The sequence below is a fragment of the Mustela nigripes genome, chromosome 9 (assembly GCF_022355385.1).
Source record: "Mustela nigripes isolate SB6536 chromosome 9, MUSNIG.SB6536, whole genome shotgun sequence".
Taxonomy (NCBI): Eukaryota; Metazoa; Chordata; class Mammalia; order Carnivora; family Mustelidae; genus Mustela; species Mustela nigripes.
In genome coordinates this window covers 64,444,450-64,471,846 of record NC_081565.1, presented here as the reverse complement: position 1 = coordinate 64,471,846, position 27,397 = coordinate 64,444,450, and the positions used below count along the sequence as shown (strand labels likewise).

The 27,397-nt window shown below is 41.3% G+C and overlaps 1 protein-coding gene across 5 annotated transcripts in view; it reads right to left on the bottom strand.

The window, feature by feature from the left end:
- FANCC (FA complementation group C) overlaps window positions 1-27,397 on the bottom strand; it is a 284,060-nt gene that overhangs the window by 6,811 nt on the left and 249,852 nt on the right. For all 5 annotated transcript variants that reach the window (XM_059412307.1, XM_059412308.1, XM_059412309.1 and 2 more), the window contains 3 exons: window positions 24,754-24,835; window positions 22,298-22,472; window positions 17,945-18,151 (listed from right to left, as the gene is read on the bottom strand). In XM_059412307.1, the coding sequence (XP_059268290.1) occupies window positions 17,945-18,151; window positions 22,298-22,472; window positions 24,754-24,835 (464 nt within the window). The remainder of the gene's footprint in view (window positions 1-17,944; window positions 18,152-22,297; window positions 22,473-24,753; window positions 24,836-27,397) is intronic.

Sequence of the window (27,397 nt, the reverse complement as noted above, 5' to 3'; positions counted from 1 at the left end):
CCGCCGTGGGGAGTGACGGCGAGTGACCGCCCGCACACAGCTCACACCTACACGAGAGCTACCCGCCGTGGGGAGTGAAGGCGAGTGACCGCCCGCACACAGCTCACACTAACACGAGAGCTGGAAACCGCTGGAAGGAAAATGCCACCTGTTTCCACACGAACAGCAAACAGCGTTATAAATGGCATTCTTGGGCTAGCAACCTGGGCCCACTTGTTTTTTAATAGCCATCTAAGGTTTTAACACCTGATTCTCAAGGGAAGCAGGAAATGCAGGAATTGTTAGCTCTGCTAAATATAGCCTCAAGGCATTCTTAGTTGTTGGTGCCTAAGTATTTTCCTAAGAATTTCAGCTCAGCAAAAAGGGAAGGGTGAGAATCTCACAACTGAATTGTGTGAATAATTTCCTGTGATTTTTTTTTTTTTTTAGACACAAGCACATGAAGAAGCCCTGATTCTGGAACTGATCTATATACTCACTTTGTGTGGGACACTTTATACAGACCCTTCAGTCAAATGGCAGCTGAAGGTCAGCTTCCCACCCATGTCCACACGGGGCCTCTGATAGGGTGACCGCCTGCCCTGGGGCACTCGGACAATCCCACCGCCCCGAACCCCTTCAGCCCAGGGCCGCTGCTGTCGTGGACCAGGCACCGAGGCAGTCACTCTGGCAGCAGAGGATGCTGGGGGCACAGCGTGACAGCATGACTCTTCAACTCCAGTTGACAGGGGCTCTGCCAGGGTGTAGGGGGCAGGCCACTGGCCAAGGGGGGCTTCACTGTGACTCTTGGTGTCCATATTAACCACTGTGTGGGTTTTTTGTTGTTGTTGTTGTTGTTACTGTGTTATTTTAGTCACCATACATCATTAGTTTTTGATGCAGTGTTCCAAGATTCATTGTTCACATACCACACCCAGTGCTCCAGGCGGTCTGTGCCTCCTTAACACCCACCACCACGCTCACCCCTCCCCCTACCCCTCAAACCCTCACTTTGTTTCTCAGAGTGCACAGTCTCGCATGGTTTTCACTCAGAATCACAGATGCTGTGGATGACCTCTATCAGATACAGTCTGTCTTTGCGGAGAAACCGCATGAGCCTCCCTGGAACACTTTAAGAGTCAACCTACTTCCTAGGCCCTAAGTGTGGGGAGAGTGCCAGTGACCCCAGGGGCTCCCCTGGGCTGTAGCCATAACAGCTGACTGTGGAGGCCACCTGCCCTGACCTTTTGTCCCCAACCTTGTGTCACCTTCACGAGCCAGGTATGGTCTCTAGTTCTGCATGCCCGCCTCCCTGCAGCCCAGGCAGGCAGCCTGCACTGTGGGCTGACGTGCATCTGTCTAGAGATGAAATTCATTTGAGTTCAACAACTATAGATCTGAACTCTCTACTTCAGATGTGAGCTAACTTTTACCTGGAACTTCTGTGGTCCAGCAACAAAGATGGCAGCAGAAGGAGAGAGAAACATGAACTCAGGACAGGATGGGAGGCAGGAGAGAGTGAGCCTCAAGGGCAGGAGGAATCCCAACACCACCTGAGCTGCTTCTGCCTCGTCCTCGTCAAAGGGGCACAGAGGAAGTGAGCAGGGCAAGAAACCTAGTAGCCAGGGGAGCAGAACACCAGGCATGATGGGGCAGGGCTTCCACGGAAGAAGTTCAGTGGAAATTCTCAGAAGCCCAAGGTGGGAAGAAGCGGATTACTGGGGCCTATGCAGGAGCCCAGGAAAGTAGTGTGTAGGGAGGAGGCTGGGGTGTGGGAGGCCACAGCTTTTAGACAGGGCTCAGACACACAGCCCCTGCTTTGCACAGCCTAGAGTGTGCACAGCTCCCCAGAGTTGATGCAGGGATAAGAAGGGTAAGACCAGGAGCTCAGGAGCTGTTCTGCTCGGGCCTGAGTTCACATCAAAGCTGGGTCACGGATGGGATCCTGAGGGCTCCTGGAAGAGAAAGGCCATTTCACCACAGCCAACACCTCGACCATTTGCCACTACCTGCTCCCAGGCCAAGCAGACCTAGCCCAGGACTCCTTCCAGGGTGCTTTCAGAGAGAGGAAGTGATGCGATGGGGGATGAGGAGAAACCGTGAGAGGCTGGCACCGTGCAGAGGACTCCTTCCATCTGTCCTTCTGTAGCTGCATCAGCCAGGATGCCTTCAACCTGTTAAGAGCCACTGCAGGAATCCTTCCAGTTAGGAAGTCTGGTATGTTACTAAAAATAGTTTCAAAACACCCACAAGGACAGTGTCCAGGAGGTTCTCTAGATCATGATGGATGGGCTCCCAGGTGCCCAGACGGCTAGCACCTACTAAAAAGCCAATGTGTAAAGAGAACTACTGTGTTTTCCCTTCAATGAATTTTTTTTGCAGCCGAGCAGAGTTATGATATTTTATGAAGACTCACTGGAGTTTTCCAACTTCACTCAGCCTCTGGTGTAGGTCAGCAGCATTAATGTATGTCTAGGACTGGACTGTTTTGTGGGAATGGGCTGCCAAGGAGAGGCAGCAAACATAAATTTGTGATAATACTCTATCTCCTTATTCACAGCATCTTCTCTACGGGGTGACTTACGGATGATCCAATCTGAATATGGACTGTTTCCCCAGAATGGGTGGATATGTGATTGGGGTAAACGGATGGGTATTCTCTGGGCCACTTTCTTCTTTTTACAGGCCTGCCATCATCTCCATGGTTTGTGAAGCAGGGCAAACCCCAACATGGGCCTGCTTCTCCATTCCCAAGGTAACAGGATAGAAGCAGAACAGGAACTCCCTGAGGAGAAGGAGAGCACAGGCTCCGGGAGGAAGAGCTTGAGTCCCAGCTGCCAGGCTTGAGAAAGCACCCTCTGGGCAGCAGCTCCATCCACAGGAGGGCATGGTCTGGAGGTCAGAGATCAGGTAACCAAAGTACCACCAGTGTTTTCATGATTCACAAGTGCCTGCTGTTGACTTACCATGTTGAGAAATAATTGCAATATCTTATTAGTTTCAGGCTTATATCGTAGTGATTTGATATTTTTATATGTTATGAAATGATCCCTGTGATGTCTAGTTATCAGGTTGTCATACAAAGTTATTACAATAATACTGGCTATATTCCACATGTTATACCTTATGTCCTCATGGACTTATTTTTGTTCATTTGTTTTGTTTTTTAGATTCCATATGTAAGCAAAGTTGTATACTTGTTTTCCTCTGCATGACTTCTTTCACTTAGCATATACCCTCTTAGTCCATCCATGTTGTCTGCAAATGGCAAGATCTCATTCTTTTCTACAGCTGCATAATATTCCATTACATTCCATTACATATACCACCTCTCCTTTATTCATTCATCTATTGATGGACACTTAGGTTTCTTCCATATCTCGGCTATCGTAAATGAAGCTGCAATAAACAAGGAAGCATATATCTTTTCAAATTAGTGTTTCCATTTTCTTTAGGTAAATACCCAGTAGTGGAATTACTGGAATGTATAGTAATTCTATTTAAAAATTTTTTGAGGACCCTTCATACTATTTTCCACAGTACTTGCACCAATTTACATTCCCTCCAACACGGGAGTTCCTTCTTCCACATCCTTGCCAACACTTGTTTTTCTTGTTTTTGATTCTAGCCATTCAGACAGGTGTGAGGTGATACCTCATTGTGATATGGATTTGCATTTCCCTGATGATCAGTGATACTGAACATCTTTTCTTCATGTCTGTTGGCCATCTGTATATCTTCTTTGGAAAAATGTCTATTCAGGTCTTCTACCTATTCTTCTTCTTCTACCTTCTACCTATTTTAGGTGTTTGCAATCTTTAGATAAGCTATCTAGCTGATCTCCTGCTAGCTGAAGTAGTCTCAGCCTGCTACTTCTCTGCCATCTTGACTCCTCCCCCCCACCTTCTACCTATTTTAAATGAATTATATTTGTACTTTTGGTGTAGAATTGTGTTTTTAAAAAGAGATTTATTTATTTGACAGAAATAGAGACATACTGAAAGAGAGGAAACACAAGCAGGGCTACTGTGAGAGGGAGAAGCAAGCTTCCTGCTGAGCAGGGAGCCAGATGCAGGGCTTGATCCCAAGACCCTGGGATCATGACCCAAGCCAAAGGCAGACCCTTAACAACTGAGCCACCCAGGTGCCCCTTGGTGTAGAGTTGTGTAAGTTCTTTATATATTTTGGATCTTAACCCTTTATCAGATGCTATTTGCAAATATCCTCTATTCAGTAGATTATTTTTTCATTTTGTTGATGGTTTCTTTTGCTATGAAAGCTTTTTATTTTGGTGTGATTCCAATAGTTTATTTTTGCTTTTGTTTCCCTTGTCTGAGGAGACACATCTAGGAAAATGTTGCTAAGGTCAATGTCAAAGGGATTACTTCCTACGTTTTCTTGTAGGATTTTTATGGTTTCAGGTCTCACATTTAGGTCTTTGATCCATTTTGAGTTTATTTTGGGTTTATACGGTGTGACACAGTGGTGCAGTTTCATTCTTTGGCATGTAGCTGTTCAGTTTTTCCCAGCACCATTTATTGAAGAGACTGTCTTTTCCCCATTGTAGATTCTTGCCTTCACTGTCATAAATTAGCCATATAAGCATGGATTTACTTCTGGGCCCTCTATTCTGTTCCATTCATCTGTGTGTCTGCTTTTGTGCCAATACCATAATGTTTTCATTATTATAGATTTGTAGTATATCTTGAAATCTGGGACTCTAATACCTCCAGCTTTATTCTTTCTTAGGATTGCTCTGGCTACTCAAGGGTCTTTTGCGGTTCCATACAAACTTTCAGTTTATTTGTTGTAGTTCTATGAAAAATATTATTGGTATATTTTGATAGGGATAGCACTGAATCTAGAGATTGCTTTGGATAACATGGATATTAATTCTCCTAATGAACATGGTGTATCTTCCTTTTGTGTCATATTCAACTTCTTTCATCAATGTTTTGTAGTTTTCAGAGTATAGTCTGTCCCCTCCTTGGTTAGTTTATTCCTAGGTATTTGATTTTTTGGAGCTACTGTAAATGGAATTGTCTTCCTAATTTCTTTCTGCTACTTTCTTCTTAGTGTACAGAAAGCAATATTAATTTTGTATCCAGCAACTTTACTGAATTCATTTATTCTAATAGGTTTTCTGGTGGAGTCTATGGTTTTCTATGTGTAGCATCATGTCATGTGCAAATACTGAGAGTTTAATTCTTCTTACCAGTGTGGATGCCTTTTATCTTTTTTTTTTTTTTCTTGTCTGTGGACAGGGCTTCCAGTACTGTGTTGAATAAAAGTGGCAAGAGTAGATGTCCTTGTTTTGCTCCCAATCTTAGAGGAAATCTCTCAGTTTTTCTCCATTGAGTATGATGTTAGCTGTGGGTCTGTCATATACAGTCTTTACTGAGATACCTTCCATTTACACTTAACTGTTGAGAGTTTTTATCATAAAGGGGTGTTTAATTTTGTCAGATGCTTTTTCTGCAAATATTAATATGATCATATAATTATTATCCTTTGTCAATGTGATGTGTCATTAAGATTGATTTGCAAATACTGAACTATCAACCCCAGAATAAATCCCATTTGGTCATAGCAAATCATACTTTAAATGTATTGTTGAATTTAGTTTGCTAATATTTTGTTAAGCATTTTGCATCTATGTTCATTAGGAATAGTAGCCTGTTATTTTTTTGTTTTGTCTTATATTTTGCAGTGCTTTTGGTTTTGGAATGAGGGTAATATGCTGGCATCACAGAATATATTTGGAAGCTTTCCTTCTTCTTCTTCTACGTTTTTGGAATGGTTTGAGGAAAACAGGTACTAACTTTTCTTTAAATGTTTGGAAGAATTCACCACTGAATCTGTCTGGTTGTAGACTTTTGTTTTTTGGGGATTTTTGATAACTGATTCAATTTCATTACTAGTAATTGTTCAGATTTTCTATTTCTTCCTGATTCATTTTAGGAAGACTGTATGTTTCTAGGAATTTATCCATTTTTTCTGGGTTGTCCAATTTGATCTCATGTAATTTTTCATAATAGTCTCATAATCCTTTGTATTTCTGTGGTTTTGGTTATTTCTCCTCTTTCATTTCTGATTTTATTTGGGTCTTCTCACTTTTTTTCTGCTTAAAGGTTTATCAATTTCATCTAACTTTTCAAAGAACTAGCTCTTATTTTCACTGATCCTTTTGGTTTTCTTTTTTCTTTCTTTTCTTCTTCTTTTTTTTGGTATCAGTTTCATTTATTTCTGCTCTGAACTTTAATATTTCCTTCCTTATACTAACTTTGGGCTTTGTTCATTTTCTCCACTTCCTTTAGGTGTAAGGTTAGATTGTTTGAGATTTTTCTTGTTTCTTATGGTAGGCCTGTATTGCTATAAACTTCCCTCTTAGAACTGCTTTCACTGCATCCCAAAGATTTTGAACCATTGTTTTCATTTTGTCTCTATGTGTCTTTCTGATAGCCTCTTTGATTTCTTCATTGACCCACTGGTTCTTTTTTTTTTGACCCACTGGTTCTTTAGTACCATGTTGTTTAGCCTCCATGTGTTTGTTTTTTCTTTTTTCTTTTTTTCTTGTGATTAAGTTATAGTTTCATACCATAGTGTTTCAGAAAGATACATGTGTGATTTCAATCTTTTTAAATTTATTGAGATCTGTTTCATGGCCTAACATGTGGTCTATCCCGGAGAATGTTCTGTGTACATCTGAAAAGAATGTGCATTCTGGTGTTCTGGGGTGTAACGTTCTGGGGCTGCTCAAAGACACTGTTTCCTTATTGATTTCCTGCCTGGATGATCTAGTCAATGCTACAGGTGGGGTGTGAAAATCTCATACTGTTATTGTGTTACTGGCCATTTCCCCCTTGAACATCTGTTCTTTTTGCTTTACGTATTTAAATGCTTCGATGTTGGGTGCATAGATATTTATAGTTGTTATATCCTCTTGGTAGATCAATGCCTTCTCATTACATAATGCTCTTGTCTTTTGTTACAGACTTTGTTTTGAAGTCTGTCTTCTCTGATATAAGTATTGCTACTCTGCCTTTTTCTCTCTTTTTTGTCTCCATTTACATGGAGTATCTTTTTCCATCCATTCACTTTCAGTCTGTATGTCTCTTTAGGTCTGAAGCAGAATGTCTTGTAGGCAATATATACATATATATATGGACAGTACATACACACACATATGTATATATACATAAATACATATGTATTTATTGCCATTTTGTTCATTGTTTTCTGGTTGTTTTTGTAGTTCTCTCTTTTTTCAAAGATTTTATTTATTTGAGAGAGACAGAGGATGAGCAGAGAGAGGAAGAAGCAGACTCCCTGCCAAGCAGGGAGCCCAGTGCAGGACTCAATCCCAAGAACCCTGAGATCATGACCTGAGCCAAAGGCAGACGCCCAACCGACTGAGCCACCCAGGTACCTGGAGTTCTTCTCCTTTGTCTCCTGTTCTTTTTCCTTATGATTGATGGCTTTCTTTAGTGTTATGCTTGGCTTTTTTTCTCTTTATTTTTTTGTATCTATTAAAAGTTTTTGGTTAGTGACCACCATGCGGTTCATATGTAACATCCTAATTATATAGCCGTCTATATTAAGTTGATAGTCACTTAAGTTTGGACAAATTCCAAAAGAACTTCATTTTTACCTTCCCACCCAGTGTTACATATACTACTACTTTTTGCTACTTTTGTCACTTAACCTTCATACTAGCTTGGTAAGTGATTGTTTTACTATCTATATGTGTTTCCTTTTACTCATGAAATTTTTTTCGTTTTTATAATTTTTTTTACTTCCAATTATGGTCTTTTCCACTAAGAGAATTTCATTTAACATTTTTTGTAAAACTGATTTCATTAAGATGAACTCCTTTGAATTTTGTTTATCTGGAAAACTACCTTTCAATTTTGGATGATAATCTTGCCAAGAGAGTATTCTTGCTTGTATTTTTTTTTTTTCCTGTTCATTCCTTTAGGTCCCTCATTTGTTATTAATTGCTTCTCTCTTTCTGCTTTTAAAATTTTCTCTTTATCTTTAATCTCTGACATGTTACTTATTACACATCATGGTGTACTAAGTTCATCTTGTTTGAAACTCTCTGTGCTTCTTGAACCCGGATGTCTATTTCTTTCCCCAGACTAGTGTAATTTTCAGCTATTATTTCTTCAGGTAAGTTTTCCGACCCTTTCTCTTTTCTCCTCTGGGACTCCTACAAAGCAAATGTTTGTTCACTTAATGTTGTCCAAGACACCCCTCCCCTTAACCTCATTTTTAAAAACTCTTTTCTCTGCTCAGCTTGGATGTTTTTCCATTACCCTTTCAGATCATTGATCCATTCTTCTGCATCCTTTAATCTACTGTTGATTCCCTATCATGTACTTTTCATTTCAGTTATTGTATTCTTCAACTCTTTTTTTTTTTTTTTTAAGATTTTATTTATTTGTCAGAGAGAGAGCGAGAGCGAGCACAGGCAGAGTGGAAGGCAGAGTCAGAGGAAGAAGCGGGCTCTCCGCGGAGCAAGGAGCCCGATGTGGGACTCGATCCCAGGACACCGGGATCACGGCCCGAGCCGAAGGCAGCTGCTCAACCAACTGAGCCACCCAGGCATCCCTATTCTTCAACTCTTGATCGATTCTTTTTTATATTCTATCTCTTTGTTAAAGTTCTCAGTAAGTTCAGCTACTCCTCATTCTGAGGAGTATCGTTATGGATCATTACTTTGAACTCTTTAGCAGGTAGACTGGTTATCTCCATTTCATTCAGTTTTTTTCCCTGAGGTTTTGTGCTTGTTCTTCTGTTTGGAGCATATTCCTCTGTGTCTTCATTTTTCCTGACTTTCTGTGTTTGTTTCTATATATTCAGTGGTACAGTTACTTCTCCTAAACTTGAAAGAATGGTCATTTTCCATGTAGAATGTCTGCGCCTGGTGACTCTGACTGGATGTCTGAGTCTGTGTCTGGTGCAGGCAGGGGGTCCCAGGATGCTCTGTGCAAGGGGCCTATGACGGGACAGCAGAGGCCAAGGTGGGGAAGGGCTGGGTGGGCCCAGGGTGCTCTGCACTGAGGATATCTCAGCAAGTCACGTGGAGCCGAAGTGGTGCTAGACTGCATTTTTGTCACTTTGATGAGATGGCTGGAGCTAGAGTGAATGCTGACCAAGGCTTGGGCTATATAGGCTAGAGGCCCAGGCTCACAGAGGTGATAGGCTGACTGGGCACCTGAACCCTGCTCCCATCCATGCTATCAAGGTAGGGGGCAATGTAAACCATGGTGCTTGCCAAGGCCTTTGATCCGGAGAGAGTCCTCCCCTGCCCAGTGACTGTCAAGGTTCTAGGGATGGATCCTTTATATTTTAGTTGCTCTTTTAAATCACATTTTTATGTTTCCCAAGGTGTCTGGGGCTGTGTGGGCTAGAGGCATGGGGTTTGCTGGCTTTGGTGCCCAGACCTGCCTCATGTCTGTACTATGAAGGTGAAAGGAGAACATAAATCATGGTGCTCAGCAGTCCCTCTGACCCAGAGAATTCCAGCAGCTCCTTTACTATTTAGCAGGGCTCTAGGATTGATTCCTTTATATTTTAGTTGGCTTTTTAAACTATGGCTTTTTTTTTTTTCTGTGCCCCAGGGCAGACAAATCTACTCATGGTCCCTCAGTACTATCCCTCTCCAATGTAGTTCCAGTGTGTGTGGGGTGGGGGCAGGGGGCAGAGGGTTTCCCTTCGTTACTGTGTCTCCATCTTTCTTGCTATTCTCTATGTGGTCTATCTTCTGCTGTGCAGAAGATGTTCAGTCAGCCCTCAGTTCTTCAGAAGGAATTGTTCTATAAATAGGTATAGATTTGGTGTGTCCATGGAAATAGGTGAGTTCACCATCTTCCTAAATAGCCATCTTGGACCAGAATTTACAACTTAATTATTTTATAACTGGAAGCTTTTTCCTCTTAACTGCCTTCACCTGTTTCACCTCCCCTACCCCCCCCCCCCCAAAACCACCACTCTGGTAACTATCAATTTGTTTACCATATCTATGAGTCTGTTTCCATTTTATTTTGCTTTTTCATTTGTTTTATTTTTAAGTTTTTTTTTTTTAAAGATTTTATTTATTTATTTGACAGAGAGAGATCACAAGCAGGCAGAGAGGCAGGCAGAGAGAGAGGAGGAAGCAGGCTCCCCGCTGAGCAAAGAGCCCGATGCAGGGCTTGATCCCAGGACCCCGAGATCACGACCCGAGCTGAAGGCAGCGGCTTAACCCACTGAGCCACCCAGGCGCCCGTTGTATTTAAGTTTTAATTTTATTTTTTTAAATAGTCAAGGACATTTTAATTTTATCTATCTATCTACTTTAAGTAAGCTCTATGCGGGGCTTAAACTCATGACCCCAAGATCAACAGTTGCATGCTCTGCCAGCTGAGCCAACCAGGTGCCCCCATTTTGTTTTTTAGATTCCACATATAAGTGAAATCATATGGTGTTTATATTTCTTCTTTACTTATTATTTTTAAAAAAATCTTCTCTTTATTTTACTTAGCACAATACCCTCAAGGTCTATCTATGTTGCAAATGGCAAGATTTCATTTTTTTTAAATTCTTTATGGCTGAGTAATATTCCAAATACATACCACATCCTTTTTATCCTTACGTTGCTTCCATATCTTAGCTATTAAAAATAATGCTACATTGAACACAGGGCTGCATATTATCTTTCTGAATTCATGTTTTCATTTTCTTCAGATAAATACCCAGAAGTAGATTTGCTGGATTATATAGTAGTTGCATTTTTAACTTTTTAAGGGACTTCCACATTGTTTTGTATAGTGGCTGCACCAATTTACAATCCTGCTGTAGTGTATAAGGTTCTCTTTTCTCCACAGTCCTGTCAACACACCTTGTGTCTTTTTGATAATAGCCCATCTGACAGGTGTGAGGTGATTTCTCATTGTGGTTTTGATTTGTGGTTCCCTAATGGCTAGTGATGATGAGCATCTTTTCAAACATCTCTTGGCCATCTACATTTCTTTGGAAAAAATGTCTAAGTCCTCCGTTCATTTTTTAATCAGGTTTCCCCCCTTATGGTGTGTAAGTTCTTTTTATATTTAGATATTAACCCCTGATCAGATGTATGATTTTCAAAAATGTCCTCCCATTTAGTAGGCTATGTTTCATTTTGTTGATGGTTTCCCCCACGGTGCAAAAGCTTTTTAGTTTGAGGTAGTACCATTTATTTTATTTTAGCTTTTGTTGCCCTTGCCTGAGGAGACAACTTCAAAAAAAAAATATTGATGTTGAAGATGAAGCGCTTACTGCCTATGTTTTTTCTTCTAGGAGTTTTATGATTTCAGGTCTTATATTCAAGTCTTTAATCCATTTTGAATTTACTTTATATGCGGTGTAAGATAGTGGTACTGTTTTCCCAGCACCATTTATTGTCTTTTTTCCATTGTATATTCTTGTCTCCATTCCTGTATATTAACCATATATGTATGGATTTATTTCTGGATTCTCAATTCCATTCATCTCTGTGTCTATTTTTTGCCAATACCATACTGTTTTGATTATGATAGCTCTGTAGTATAGTTTGAAATCAGGGCACATGTCACCTCCACCTTTGTTCTTTCTCAAGACTGTTTTGGCTATTTGAGATCTTTTTTAACCACAAATACACAAACATAAAAAATTTAGGTTTCTTTGTTCTAATTCTGTGAAAGATGCCATTGGTATTTTAGTAGGGATTGCAATGAATCTGCAGATTGCTTTGGGTAATAATTTTAAGAATGTTAATTCTTCCAAACAATCACCATAGAATATCTTTCCACTTATTTGTGTCATCTTCAATTTCTTCCATCAGTGTTTTATAATTTTCAGAGTACAGGTCTTTCATCTCTTTGGTTAAATTTATTCCCATAGGGTGCCTGGGTGGCTCAGTCCATTAAGCGTCTGCTTTGGCTCAGGTCATGATCCCAGGGTCCTGGGATCAAATCCTGCATTGGGCTCCCTGCTCAGCAGGAGTCTGCTTCCTCCTTTCCCTCTACCCCTCCCCGCTGCTCATATGCATACTTTCTCTCTCAAATAAATAAAATCTTTTTAAAAAGCAAATTTATTCTTACATATTTTATTCTTTCCAATGCAATTATAAGTGGGGATGTTTTCTAAATTTCACCTTTTGATGCTTCATGATAGAAACATAACCCATTTCTGTATGGTAATTTGTGTCCTCTGACTTTACTGCATTTATTTATTAGTTCTAATAGTTTTTTGGTGGAGTCTGCAAATGGTGACAGTTTTATTTCTTCCTTACTAATAGAGATGCCTTTTTCTCCCACCTTGCCTGATTGCTATGGCTAGGACCTCCAGTGATATGTTGAATAAAAGTGATGAGAGTAGCATCCTTGTCTTTTTTCCTTATCTTAGAAAAAAAGCTTGCATCCTTTTTTCACCATTCAGGATAATGTTAGCTGTGGATTTGTCATATATGGCCCCTAATATGTTGAGGTACATTCCTTCTATATTCACTCTTTGAGAGTTTTTATCATAAATGGATATTAGCTTTGTCAGATACTTTTTCTGCAGCTGTTGAAATGATCATATGATTTTTTTTTAATTTTTTATTTTTTATAAACATATATTTTTATCCCCAGGGGTACAGGTCTGTGAATCACCAGGTTTACACACTTCACAGCACTCACCAAAGCACATACCCTCCCCAATGTCCATAATGCCACCCCCTTCTCCCAAACCCCCTCCCCCCAGCAACCCTCAGTTTGTTTTGTGAGATTAAGAGTCACTTATGGTTTGTCTCCCTCCCAATCCCATCTTGTTTCATTGATTCTTCTCCTACCCACTTAAGCCGCCATGTTGCATCACCACTTCCTCATATCAGGGAGATCATAGGATAGTTGTCTTTCTCTGCTTGACTTATTTCGCTAAGCATGATATGCTCTAGTTCCATCCATGTTGTTGCAAATGGCAAGATTTCATTTCTTTTGATGGCTGTATAGTATTCCATTGTGTATATATACCATATCTTCTTGATCCATTCATCTGTTGATGGACATCTAGGTTCTTTCCATAGTTTGGCTATTGTGGACATTGCTGCTGTAAACATTCGGGTGCACGTGCCCCTTTGGATCACTACGTTTGTATCTTTTAGGGTAAATACCCAATAGTGCAATTGCTGGGTCATAGGGCAGTTCTATTTTCAACATTTTGAGGAACCTCCATGCTGTTTTCCAGAGTGGCTGCACCAGCTTGCATTCCCACCAACAGTGTAGGAGGGTTCCCCTTTCTCCGCATCCACGCCAGCATCTGTCATTTCCTGACTTGTTGATTTTAGCCATTCTGACTGGTGTGAGGTGATATCTCATTGTGGTTTTGATTTGTATTTCCCTGATGCCGAGTGATATGGAGCACTTTTTCATGTGTCTGTTGGCCATCTGGATGTCTTCTTTGCAGAAATGTCTGTTCATGTCTTCTGCCCATTTCTTGATTGGGTTATTTGTTCTTTGGGTGTTGAGTTTGCTAAGTTCTTTATAGATTCTGGACACTAGTCCTTTATCTGATATGCCGTTTGCAGATATCTTCTCCCATTCTGTCAGTTGTCTTTTGATTTTGTTAACTGTTTCCTTTGCTGTGCAAAAGCTTTGGATCTTGATGAAATCCCAGTAGTTCATTTTTGCCCTTGCTTCCCTTGCCTTTGGCGTTGTTCCTAGGAAGATGTTGCTGTGGCTGAGGTCGAAGAGGTTGCTGGATTTTGATGGATTCCTTTCACACATTGAGGTCCTTCATCCATTGTGAGTCTATTTTTGTGTGTGGTGTAAGGAAATGGTCCAATTTCATTTTTCTGCATGTGGCTGTCCAATTTTCCCAGCACCATTTATTGAAGAGGCTGTCTTTTTTCCATTGGATATTCTTTCCTGCTTTGTCGAAGATTAGTTGACTGTAGAGTTGAGGGTCTATTTCTGGGCTCTCTATTCTGTTCCATTGATCTATGTGTCTGTTTTTGTGCCAGTACCATGCTGTCTTGATGATGACAGCTTTGTAATAGAGCTTGAAGTCCGGAATTGTGATGCCACCAACCTTGGCTTTCTTTTTCAATATCCCTTTGGCTATTCGAGGTCTTTTCTGGTTCCATATAAATTTTAGAATTATTTGTTCCATTTCTTTGAAAAAGATGGATGGTACTTTGATAGGAATTGCATTAAATGTGTAGATTGCTTTAGGTAGCATAGACATTTTCACAATATTTATTCTTCCAATCCAGGAGCATGGAACATTTTTACATTTCTTTGTGTCTTCCTCAATTTCTTTCATGAGTACTTTATAGTTTTCTGAGTATAGATTCTGTGCCTCTTTGGTTAGGTTTATTCCTAGGTATCTTATGGTTTTGGGTGCAATTGTAAATGGGATTGACTCCTTAATTTCTCTTTCTTCTGTCTTGCTGTTGGTGTAGAGAAATGCAACTGATTTCTGTGCATTGATTTTATATCCTGACACTTTACTGAATTCCTGTATAAGTTCTAGCAGTTTTGGAGTGGAGTCTTTTGGGTTTTCCACATATAGTATCATATCATCTGCGAAGAGTGATAATTTAGCTTTAAAATTATTGATACAATTTCATTACTTGTAATGAGTCTACTCAGATTTTCTACTTTGTATTCAGTCTTGGATGGTTACTTGTTTCTCAGAATTTATCTGTTTCTTCTAGGTTTTCCAATTTGTTGCTCTATAATTGTTTGTAGTAATCTCTTATGAGCCTCTGTATTTCTGTGGTGTCAACTGTAATTTTTTTCATTTCTGATTTTATTGATTTCAGCCCTCTTTTTCTTAATCAGTCTGGCTGAAGGTTTTTCAGTTTTATCTTTTTAAAGAACCACACTTTAGTTTCATTGATCTTTTCTTATGTGTTTGAGTGTGTGTGTGTGTGTGTGTGTGTGGTGCCTCTTTCATTTATTTATGCTCTGATCTTCATTAGTCCCTTACTTCTACTAACTTTAGGATCTGTTCTTCTCTTTGCAGTTCCTTTAGAAATAAAGGTAAAAGTTAGGTTGTGTATTTGGGGTTTCCTGTTTCTTGAGGGGAGCCTGTATTGCTGTGAACTTCTCTTTCAACTGTTTTTGCTGTATTAATTTTGGAAAGTTGATTCCATTTTCATTTGTCTCATGGTATTTCATTAGTTTCAGGTGACAAAAATACCTCCAACACTTTCATGATTCAAAAATGCCTGTGGCTGACTTTTTGAAATAACTTTTAATATTAGACCAGTTTTAGATTTATAGTTTACTGAAAAGATAATACAGAGAGATCGTGTATCTTCCACAACCAGTTTTCCCATTGTTAACATCTTAATTTTATAGTACATTTGTCACAATTAATAAACCGATATAGATATACTTTTAGTAACTAAAGGCCAAGCTTCATTTTGATCTCCTCAATTTTCCCCTGATGTCCCTTTTTGGTCCCAGGATCACATCCAAGATACATTATATTTAATTTTCAAGTCTCCTTATGCTCCTCTTGGCTGCAACAGTTTCTCACACTTTCCTTTTTTTGATGGTCTAGACAGTTTTGAGGAGTTCTGGGTAGGTATTTTGTTGAATGCCCCTCAACTGGGACTTGTCAATTACTTTTCTCAGTATTAGACTGGGGCTACAGGTTTTGGGGAGGAAGACCACAGAAGTGCCATTTTCATCACATTATCCTAAAGGTAGCTATAATCAAAATGACTTATCACTATTCTCGTTGACCGTGATCACTTGGCTGAGGCAGTGGCTGAAAAGCAACTATTATACTTATACCTGGCCAGAGAGAAAACGTTAGTTGGTACTGAGGTCTATGGACACGCGGGACATTTTTTAGCTTTCAGCTATGAAGTTCATCCACCCTAAACAGACTTGAAATTAAGTGAGGTATGCACTGTATAAAAGTATACAATAGATTTTGTGCTGGGGTGGGTGCTGAGGAGAAGGCACCCAGCATGAGTAACAGGTGAATCCTTTTCTGCTCTTGGCAGTGCCCAGGCTCCTGAGAGGACTTCTGTCTGAACATGAGAGGCAGGACTGACAGGCTGGCTGCTGCAGCCTGCCTGCTCCATGCTGACTGTTCTACTAGGACTGAAGAGAACCTCCCCAGTGCTGGCTTCTGAGATTCTTGGCAGTCCCACTTATCACTGGGACTCCCCTCATATTCACATTCAAACAGAACCTGCCTGGGGAAGGGAGCAAGAGGGGGCTGTCTGGGTGCTGGGAACATTCCTTTCTTGAGTTGGTTGCTGGCTGCATAGTTATTTTTGGTTTATGAACATTAATCAAGCTATTCATGTTCTGTATGTATATTACAAGTTAATAAAAAATAGAAACAAAAGCAAATAAAAATTCTAAGAGCCAGCAAGTGGGTGCTTTTTAAACTTGCTCTTTTAACCATTTTTAAATGGAGAACTCACTGGCAGGAAGTAAATTCATAATACTGTACAACCATTACTATTATCCATTTCTAAAACTTTGCCTTTATCCCAAACAAACTCTCCATCCCTCTCCCCTGCCCAGCTCTTGGTAACCTCTATTCTACTTTTTGTCTCTAAAAATTTGCTATTTTAGGTACCTCATATAAATCAATTATACAGTATGTAACCTTTTGTGTCTTGGTTATTTCAGCATAATGTCCTCAAGGTTCATCCATGTGGTACCATGTATCAGAACTTCATTCATTTGTAGGGCTTAAAAATATCCCACTGTATATACCGACCACACTTTATTAATTTATTAATAAATTAATAAATTTATTGATTGACACTTGGGTTGTTCGCACCTTTGGCTGTTGCGCGTAATGCCATTATGAACATGGGTGGCTAAGTTTCTGTTTAATTCTACAAATTCTTTCACAAAGAAATAGAATTGCCAGATCATATGGTAACTCTGGTTAATTTTTTCAGGAACCATCAAACTCTTCCACAGTAGCTGTACAATTTTAATATTCCCAACTGGAAATATGAGACTTAACAATTTCTTTCTTTCTTTTTTTTTTTTTTTTTTGAGAGTTCCAATTTCTCTACATCCTCACCAACACTTGTTCTTTTCCACTTTGTTTTGTCTATAATAGCCATCCTGGTGGGTGTGCATCATTTTGGGTTTTGTGGGTTTTGATCTGCACTTCCCTAATGGCAAATAATGTTGGGCATTTTTTTCATGTGTTTAATGGCCATCAGTCTATCTTTGGAGAAAAGTCAATTTTGATCTGTTGCCCACCTTGGATTTAGATTTTTGCTATTGTTGATTTGTAAGAATTTCCAATATACTGTGGATACTAAACCCTTTCAGATATTTGATTCCCAAATGTTTTCTTCCCATTCCATGAGTTTGTCTTACTAATATCTTTTGATGAACAAAAGGTTTTCATTGTGATGAAGTTCAATTGACTTATTTGTTGTCATTGCCTGTGCCTTTGGTGACATTATCCAAGAAGTCACTACCTAATCCAATGCCATGAATGATACTCACTTCTGACTTGGACCATTCTTTATCCCTCACATCTTCTGGGTTTCAGGAAGGAATTCATTGTAAATAGCAAATATACATTTTTTTTTAAATTAACAAACAAAACTCTTTGGATTGTTACAGTGAACACACCTCACTGAAGAATTACTCCTCTTCATGAGGGGAATGGAGTCATGCAATGTAACTAAAAGAAGAAGTACATGGGGACACATAAGACCTAGCTTTGGCTATGGGCCCTGGTAGCAAGCTGTGACCTAGAAGTCCCCTTCTTTCTCTGAGCCTCCATTTTCTCTTCCATGTCATGAAGGTGTTGCAAGGGGATAGGCTCTGGGGTCCCAACTGTCCTGCCCATCCATGTTTGGAAAGCACCCTGGTACACACCCTTGTCAAAGGCCAGACCCTTGGCCTCTTCACTAGAGACAATCCACCCCTTTCTTGGAATGTGAGTGAGACAGCGTGCTATAGAAGGGGAGACTTACAAGGGTGAGGACTTCCCGGGCAATCACATGGGCTCTAGGAATCCAGAGCAGGAAGTTCAGGAGGAGGCGCCTGATGAGCTGTTGACACAAAGGTGGTCTGGGGTCTCTGTCTCGGCTCTCTGCAGCTGCTGCCTGAAGATCCTTGGCTGAGAGACTAGGACTTCCAAGCAGCTTTTTGAGGCGGATGAGCACTGCCTTTACCTCTGCCTGGGAAGTATAAGGTGAGAGATTAAGGAAGAGTCAAGACAGGCGCGGTTCTAGGATTTACTTGGGACTTTGAAGCAAGCCTCCAGAAAGAAGAGAGGACTGGTGCCCGAGGGAAGGCAAACAGAGGCGACTCATGTCTGAGCTTACACACTGCTCCACACAAACCCAAATGAGCGTAATGGAAATTTCTTGACTTTTCTTTCGTCTTGCTCACTAAGCAGCCAAGGCACCATGCCAGGATTTTTTTTTTTTTTTTAAAGAAAGGAAATGGAGAAAAATCCTCAGCAGAATGCAGTCAGATTTTTATATTGTGGGGAAAAGAACAAAAAGCTCCTTGAAGACTCGCTCACTATCACAGCCACAAATCAATTAAAGCCCCATGCAACTGGACCTCCACTGAGCCAATGTTCCGATAAGAATGAGGTTTGCCTTTTGCCTTTTGCTATCTTTGAGGGAAGGAAACACACACACACCCCACATTTGTTTTGCTTTAGACACTAGGACAGTCTGTTCATACATGTTAAAAGCCCAAGCAGAGGTCACAAGTCTGTGGAATGCACATAATAATGGTGATTGTTGTAGGTCTGTGGGTTGTTTTTGCATAAAAAATTCTTATTTCATGCTGAGACTTCTGCTTGCTATAATGGTACATCAAGTTGTGACTTGGAAACAAAGAAAAAACTGAAAAGCCATAGATCCAAAATGCCACATGGTACTCATGAACAGCTATGTTCCGTCACTTTCGGAAGAATACTTGGGCCTATTCTGAGAATTCCCATGACCAATTTTATGGATTTTGTGTCCCCCCCACCCCGGAAGTTAGGGCCTCATTCAATGAAGTCTGTCATAAACTCCAGTACACTAGGAGTGCTGTGTGAGCTATTCTGACCACAGTCCAAGACCGTGAGAAACTGTACCATGGGGCTCTTCCACGGAGAATGGCTGCATTCCAGAAGGAGAGGGCTACTCTCTCACCACCTGCTTCTGTCAGCTGGGCCCAGCCTGCCCTCATCTGATGGCATCTATGGGAGCCCAAGACCCTCCTACTATCTGAATGGTGTACAAAAATGTCAGAGCTTAGGAAGCTCTGCCTTCATATCCATTTTCTTCTTGACTGAAGAATATCTTCTTGACTTTCTGCCTTTGTCCAGTACTCCCTAAAACTGGTCTTCATTCCAGACCATCTTTCCCTTTAAATGCCTTTCGTGTCCATAACTTTAAATACTTTTTAATTTGTTTTTAGGTAAAAGACATAAGCTTTCTTTTCTAAGCAATACTTTTTATCCTGCATTATGAAAATTTACATATGCTCACGGTAGAATTAGAATAAAAAGCATATAACCCCACTACCCAAATAAAAGTTCTGATCTAACTTAATCTCAGACTGGTCCTGCTCCCTTTTCTCCAGAGGAGATGGAGGAAACCAGGTTCGCATCCTTCTCATCTTCTTCCCATGCCTTCTGAACACAGCACTATGTTTTCCTACAGTTTTCACAATGCACTGGAAGCGCGTCATGTATCTATGGTCTTTGAGAACATGATTTTTCATGGCAGAATGCTAGTTCATGGTTAGAATATGTCACAATTTATTTAGTCAGTTCTTTACTATTGAAAGTTAAGGCCATTTGTAACATCTACAATTACAATAATGCTCATGTCTTACACATAAATCTTTGTATGGCTCTCTAATTACTTCCCTAGGATAATTCCTCAAGGTAGAACGACAAAGTTAGAGAATGGCCTAATTCTTAGGGATATACAAAAACACAGGCATTTTTTGTTTTTACTGTGATCCAATTCAAAGTCAGCAAGAGAAGAGAGACACCGGCTGGCAGTGAACATGGTCTGCAGAGAGCAGGGTGGGACTTTGTGTGGCAGTTGCTCTTGCTTCCTCATTACTGAATCTCAAGGACGGCCGGAGAGACAGTGCTTCTAGCCACGGTTTACTATCAGGGCTGAGCAATTAACTGGATTTAATGACACATTTTGAGGAAAAGGCACAGATGTTGTCAGGCTCATTCAAATCTCCCAATAATCACATGTTCAAAGGCAGCTCACAGTTTGTTTCTCAAGTCACCCAACAGACCATCAAAGGGATTAAAGCTTGAAAAACCCAGGAGACTGAGAGGTATGTCTTACTAGTTAAACTAGGAAAACTGGGCCCATTTGCTCCTCGGGACGTCACACACACCAGCGCCTCCACCTGGGCACAAAGGAGGAAGAAAGAGGCTTTGGGATCACAAACATGAAGTGTGGCTTCAATCACAAGATGAATAGACACCTCTAACAGGGTAGCTAAGACGGAAGCCAGTATGCTGGCCCTAAACTAGCCTGAGTGAAGAAATTAATCTATTTTTTTAAGAGATTTTATTTATTTGAGAGAAAGCAAGAGAGAGCATGATCTGTAGGGGAGGAGGCAGAGGGAGAGGGAGAAGCAGACTCCCTGCTGAGCAGGAAGCCCAAGATCATGACCTGAGCTGAAGGCAGATGCTTCCCCAACTGAGCTACCCAGGTGCTCAGAGCTAATCTATTTTTATCCAGTATGCCTAAGCATCCTGGAGTAAGAACTATGCACAGGTTTTATTTAAAAAAAAAAAAAAGAAAAAAAGACAAAGTTAAGTATTAGAAAGACATGCCAGTGCAGAACTTTCTAGAAATTACATTTTTTGGGGGGGACAATTTATTTCTCTATAGTTCAAAAGTGAACCTCTGTTAGTTTTTATAATCAATACAGAATTTAACACATAACCTTCCAACTTAGCTTATAAACAATCAAAGTATATATAACAGGGTTTTGCAAATCCTTACTGCTACATACATTTTAACTACTACTGTAATTAAAAATAAGGATTTCCCTTAATTAGAATTAGGAGTTCCCTTAATTAGTTTAATTGATATTTTAAAAGGGAAATAGAAGGCTTTCTTTTTAATCATACAGCAACCCTCAAATACATTTTGTGGATTATGATAATTTCTTTAAAATGTTCTATTTTGGGGCACCTGGGTGGCTCAGTGGGTTAAAGCCTCTGCCTTCGGCTCAGGTCATGATCCCAGGGTCCTGGGATCAAACCCCACATCTGGCTCTCTGCTCCGGGGGAGCCTGCTTCCTCCCCTCTCTCTCTCTCTGCCTGCCTCCCTGACGACTTGTGATTTCTCTCTCTCTGTCAAATAAATAAAATCCTTTAAAAAAAATGTTCTATTTTTGATCCAAAATAAATTATCGTCAAATTTCAAGTTTCCAAAATCCAAAACTCTTTCCTTCCTCTACCATGCAAGCTTTTAAACAAGTAAAATATACTGACATATCTGTATTAGTCTCTGCTTTTTTCCAACAACGGAAAACATCAAGCAAATAGGAGCACTGTTCTCAATATAAAGAAACCTGTTCTCTTTAATTATTGAAATTAGCAAAAAGTGCTAGCAGTTAAAGTCTTAAAAACTGGCAAATAAATGTATGCAAGGGAGGTGCCAATGCCTTTAATCAAAGCGTGGCTTCCTGTAATCATTACACTCCACATAAAACAACAACTCTCTTTGCCACAGACAGTCAGTCTAGCACTTAGTGGCTCTGTTATTTATGGAATGCCCAAGACCTTTTTCAGAAGCTAAGGGGTTAACATCAGATTACTTTAATAAGAGTTCTAAACAAAGCTGGTAATGTGAGGACCTGTTGACTGATCAAAAAAGCAGTAAGTCAAGATAGGCCGGGCTGCTGATTAGAGAGAGGACTGTGCTCCTCAGAAGAGCAGTCAGACTCTGCAAAGCAAATGCTAGAGGACGTGGCCCCTGGGCCAGGAGCATCTGTAAACGAGGGCAGAGGTGGCGGCCAAGCAAGAACAGATAAAACGTGGGGGACAGAAGGGCTATGCCTCGTCTACTCGATGCCTCCGAAGAAAGCAGAGTGGCAGTGTTCTATCTCTAGTTAACTCTGTGAGGAAAGAAGACGTCTCCGACCACACACCCAGCACGCACACACCTATCTGGGTGGACATCGACTTCCTTCCACAATGAACACAGTGAACACTCAGTGCTTAGGTGCCTGGGCGTTAGTAGAAGACAACCCCCCTACAGGGCCCCTTCCTACAGGATCCTTTCTGATCCCGAGACGGACCCAGAGCCCCGCACGCAGTGGGCCTTGCCACCCACCATGGTCTGTGCTCGCTGCAGACTCCCGTCACATGGGCTGTAGCTGAATGCCAAGAGCCAGAGCAAGGCCTCAGGGGGTTCAGCTTCTGACATCACTAACTGCTCAGCCGCGATATCAGCCCATCCTCCAAAGTGAATGAACAAAAACCAGCACTCAAAGGGGCCTCCGTAGGACCTGGAACAGAACCAAAACACATGGCAGCCAGCAACTTGATTTCTTTCTCTTTTTGGTTCTTAAAGCTACTGTAATGTTTGTGAATGATTGGCTTAAATTGTTCTTATGCACTGAAGTACAACTTGCAAGGAATACAAGTTAGACTCAGAAAAGTAGCTCACAATGCCATGCTGAACCCATCACAGGGCCATCAAAGGCAGGTCTTTCAAAACACCAGGTGCCCTGAGGACTTCACACATTTAAATTATATCCAAGGACCATGAGTGAGTACAGGCCTTTGACAAAGAAAGATTCAGGACCATGACCAACAGGAATGCTACAAGATGAGAACCTGCAGGCCTCCTCTGCTTTCTAGCTGACCTGCACAGCTGGGCTGCTGTGGAAAGTGGGGCCCCCAGCCATGAGGCAGCCACCCAGGCAGCTCCAGAGCAAGAAATGAGGGGGCTCCTGTGGGTCCAGATGGAGACCAGGGAAGGGACGCAGACAGAAACATGCACTATTTCCTTTCTGACAAAACACAGGGTTCTGGTCAGTATTTTGGCAATTAGGAATTTTGAATAGGCTGCATACTGTATTCTTTGCTGTCATCACATGTATGTCCGAGCTGAAAAGTTAGAAGCTTTTGTGAAGCTTTCCTTTTGTCATGCTGGGAACTGAGAGGTGCACTGGTTGTTGAAAGGGTAGACTTTGCTCAAGGAAATGACTCATTACTATGCACAGTGACAGTGTCAGCAGCTTAATATCTCCCCTAGAGAAAATGGAGCAGGATTGGCCTGAGATCAGGGTAGTTCAGAACTTTCCTTCTGAAGCAGGGAAACTCCTGGAACAGGAGAGTTCTGCGCCTCCCTTGGTTGGATCTGGGCCTGCTGTATCTGTTCTAAGAACAAGTGATTAAATGTTATAAAACCAAGCTTGTGGAACAGTGGAGACAAAAGAAAGGAGGGTATTAATCTTCCTTGTCCCACAGGAGGGAGATGTGGTGCTCTGTGGGCCACCTCAGTGGTCGGCTGGGTTATGATGTCTCAAAAGCAAGGGATAGGCTCCACAGGGCCTCTCCCCTACAGACCTCACTATAACGTGAGCACCAGGGCTCTCTCACGCTTCCCGCTCACAGGTGGGCATTGCACCTGGATGAGAGCTTAGAGTGCGGCTTGCACAGATGGGCCTGGTCCTTGCTGTTTTCTGCCAGTAACTGAGCATGTGAGGCAGTCCCAGTGGCCAGCTAAGAAAGCATCTAAACCTGTTCACCCACTCCTCTCTGCAGGTGGAGACTGGGACCTACTTAAGGCAGATCTAGGTTAGGTAGGAGTCCCCCAGGGTTTGGGGGCTAGGTCTGGCTCTGCAACAGAGACAACCTAAAAGGATGCACATGGGAAAGGATGCACATGGGGCTGACAGGTGTTACAGGTCATTACTATGGCCAAAACTCTAACCCTGCTTGGCTGCTAGTTCTTTTTGCCTCATTTATTGTTGGGGAGGGGTAGGTGAGTAACTGGCACAAAGCCTTCATCAGTGACTGTGAACATAAGGAGGACCAACCAAACTGTGATGGCTCAGTGAGGAGATAATAGAGGATTTCAAGAGGGAATAGTGGCAGAAGGAACAAATAAAGACAAAGTTTCAGTAGCTTAGTAGAGACAACAAATAAAATATTTACACTCTACAAAAAGTGTAAGTCAGAGGAAGCAGAAGGATATTATGCCACAAAGAACATAGTAAAGCCCAAATGTGATTGCTTTTAGGAAAATAATGTGAGAGGGTACTTAGTATCATGTTAGAAATTAATTCATATTAGAATGGATTTTCTAACTTTAGACACACATTTATTAAAAAGAGGAGGAAAGGGGGGCATTTTATCCTACTGTGCAAGAGAATAATTTCTCTTCCCTTGAGAGTAAGAGGAAAGGAGAAGCCAAGGGACCCAGAGGGCACTGCCCTTCTCCTGCGTGGCTGGGGGCGGGGCAGCATGTAGGCACCACCTTTCTTACACAGTCTATTCTTCTCATTGTTATGCTTGTATATTTCAAAATCCAATACAGTTTCTACACAAGGTATTTACATATGTACCTGTTGATTCTGAGCTGCTCAAAGTGATACGTATAGCTGGCTATGTGCTTCCTCCATCCTCAATCAGCAATGTGCTTACCTCTTCGGGGATGGTCGGTAATGCCGACTCCTGTCAGCCCTCCTACTTACTTACTTTACTTACTCCGTGAAGTAAAGATCAGGATCAAGAGAGAACACTACGATGCAGACCTAGGAGTCGTCAGGATTTGCTTACCTGTGAGTCTGGTCTTCAACTATTTCTCGGAGCATTTCGGAAATATGTTTCAGTGGCTGGTGCCACAGTTCTTGTGGGATCTCTGTGGGCAGAGAGACACACCAGAGGGAACTGAAGAAAAGTCAAACCCATTAGGACTATCTGCTGCTAAGACCAGAAGAGCTTTGGAAAAAGGCCTTATTTCTCCTGGTCCATGGGACCCACACCACTGGCCTCATGCTATTCCCAGCCGATATCCATCCCTTAGGCCTGGGAAAACCTCATGTTACATAGAACTGAACTTCACAGGCTCTTTAACTCAGGTACACGGAAAGCGACAAACCGCACAAGCAGCCTGCCCTCGGACTGGAAATGTTGTAGGGCAGAGAGCCCAGGTTTTTTTCTTTATCCCCCACCCCATCACTGACAATTCATGATTTCAAAGTACATGGAGATGGTGATTAAAGTCAACAAGGAACTAAGGATAGGCTGCCCAACTGTTTTTCTATGACTATGATAAATTCAGAATATGATTTCAGGTTTAAACGAAACAAAAGGCCAGGAAAATAATACACGGTATCCTACAAACAAATGTCCTTTCTTGAGTTAGTTTTTCTGGTTTGACAATTATCCTATGATTTTAGACACATCTGAACCTGTATGTGTCTGCAGTTCGAAACAACATCTAAAAAAGTTACCACGTTTCCATGTGGTGACAGATTCTATAATTAAATACATCAGAGGATAATGTAAGTGAAGGGGTAGGCACTGCCAGCGACTCCACAAATGTCACAGATACAGGATCATATGTTATCTTTCCCTCCTTTGAATGTCCGTAAGACTTCACTGGTAGCCTCTGGAGGCGTTTCATTTTCTTCTTCGTATTAATTATTTCGACCCTCATTTCATGTGCCCCTCTACTTGTAACTCTTGGATAGTCGGGGCTCATAAGTGATCTCCCCACAGGTCTTTACCGTGGGCACAAAATCAATTTCTGATGAATAGAAAATTCTACTATTAAAAAATACTTCAGGGACATCTGGGTGGCTCAGTCAGTTAAGCGTCTGCCCTCAGCTCAGGTCATGATCCCGGGGTCCAGGGATTGAGCCCCACATCATGCTCCCTGCTCGATGAGGAGCCTGCTTCTCCCTCTGCCCCTCCTTGTGCTCTTTCTTTGTCTCAGGTAAGTAAATAAAGTATTAAAAAAATACGTCAGGGGCACCTGTGTGGCTTAGAGGTTAAAGCCTCTGACTTCGGCTAAGGTCATGATCCCAGGGTCCTGGGATCGAGCCCCCCATCGGGCTCTCTGCTCAGCAGGGAGCCTACTTCCCTTCCTCCCTCTCTGCCTGCCTCTCTGCCTACTTGTGATCTCTGCCTGTCAAATGAATAAATAAAATCTTAAAAAAAAAATACTTCAATTTGTGAACTTAACATTTTACCCCCCAAAAGTAATATGCTGAAAAAAAGAATAGCAGGAACTACTGCTAAAATTCACTTACTTATGTTTGGACATAAGTCTGGGACAGTCACACAAAGGAAAAGGTAAATGGCTGACATCATGCCCAAGGTATCACCTTAGTCTTTTGTTTATTGATTTCCCAACTTAAAAACTAACAATTCCCGTATTTTTTCTGGAGCTCATTCAGCTTTTCACACAGGCTGAGCCCAGGCTTCTCTAATCTGACCTAAGCTGTAAAGTGTACCCCTAGAAAGAGAAATGCTGACTTAGTTCTGTCTCGTTATCAAGGTTTTCTCATTGTGTTCCCACAGGATGAGTTTCATAACACTGTCGACCACAGGTTCCTTTAGCCTCATTATCACCTCTACCACTCGCACCTGAGCGGAGGGGCTCAGATGGGTCACTCTGGGTGAGAATCTACAGCTTCTGGAAAAAGGAACAAGAACTGGATTTTGTAAATTGCTCTGAAACTTTGAATCATCTGCTTTCCTTGATTAAATCAATTTACTCACGTCTCGGGAAAAAAATGCAAGGAAAACTGACATAAAAAAGGAGTATTACCAGATCTTTCTATCTTCTTTTTCCCTCCACAGTTAAAAATGCCTTCTTCTCTGGCAGAGTCTCTGCCTTTCCCTCAGATGCCAGGCTTCCATGAGAAGGACTTTATTCTCCATGCCTGAAATGGAGCCTAAACACAAGTTCCTGCACATGCTAACAAGTCCACCCCAGTTGGGTTAAGGATGGAATCAACCCTTTCCCAACTGGATGTGGCCAATGGAAGGCTGGTAAATGAGATTAGAGAAGGCCATGATCTATACACTTAACTGAATTCTTTCAAAAGTCTTCCCTTGACTCAGGAGAAATTTCCCCTAAATTTCCTAGGCTTTGTTCATCATTTTATCTTTCCTTCTGTAACAAGTGGCACAGAGTAGAAAGAATGAAATACAAACGTCTTCCTCAGCCAAATCTTAGCCTGTTCCTGGCACTCAGGTGGATCTGGCTAGCACCAGTAGAGGCCTATGTTATCTGGAGCAGACTATCAAAACCTAATGAGAGGATGATTTTTTCCTTTCTTTTGGTAAGTGATGATAACTGGGAAGTCCAGAAAATTCTCATATCAAAATCCCACAGAATGTGAGACCCTGAGAGGTTGAAGGGATGTTAGAGATGACCAAGTCCATCTCCCCTGTTTTATAGATAAAGGAC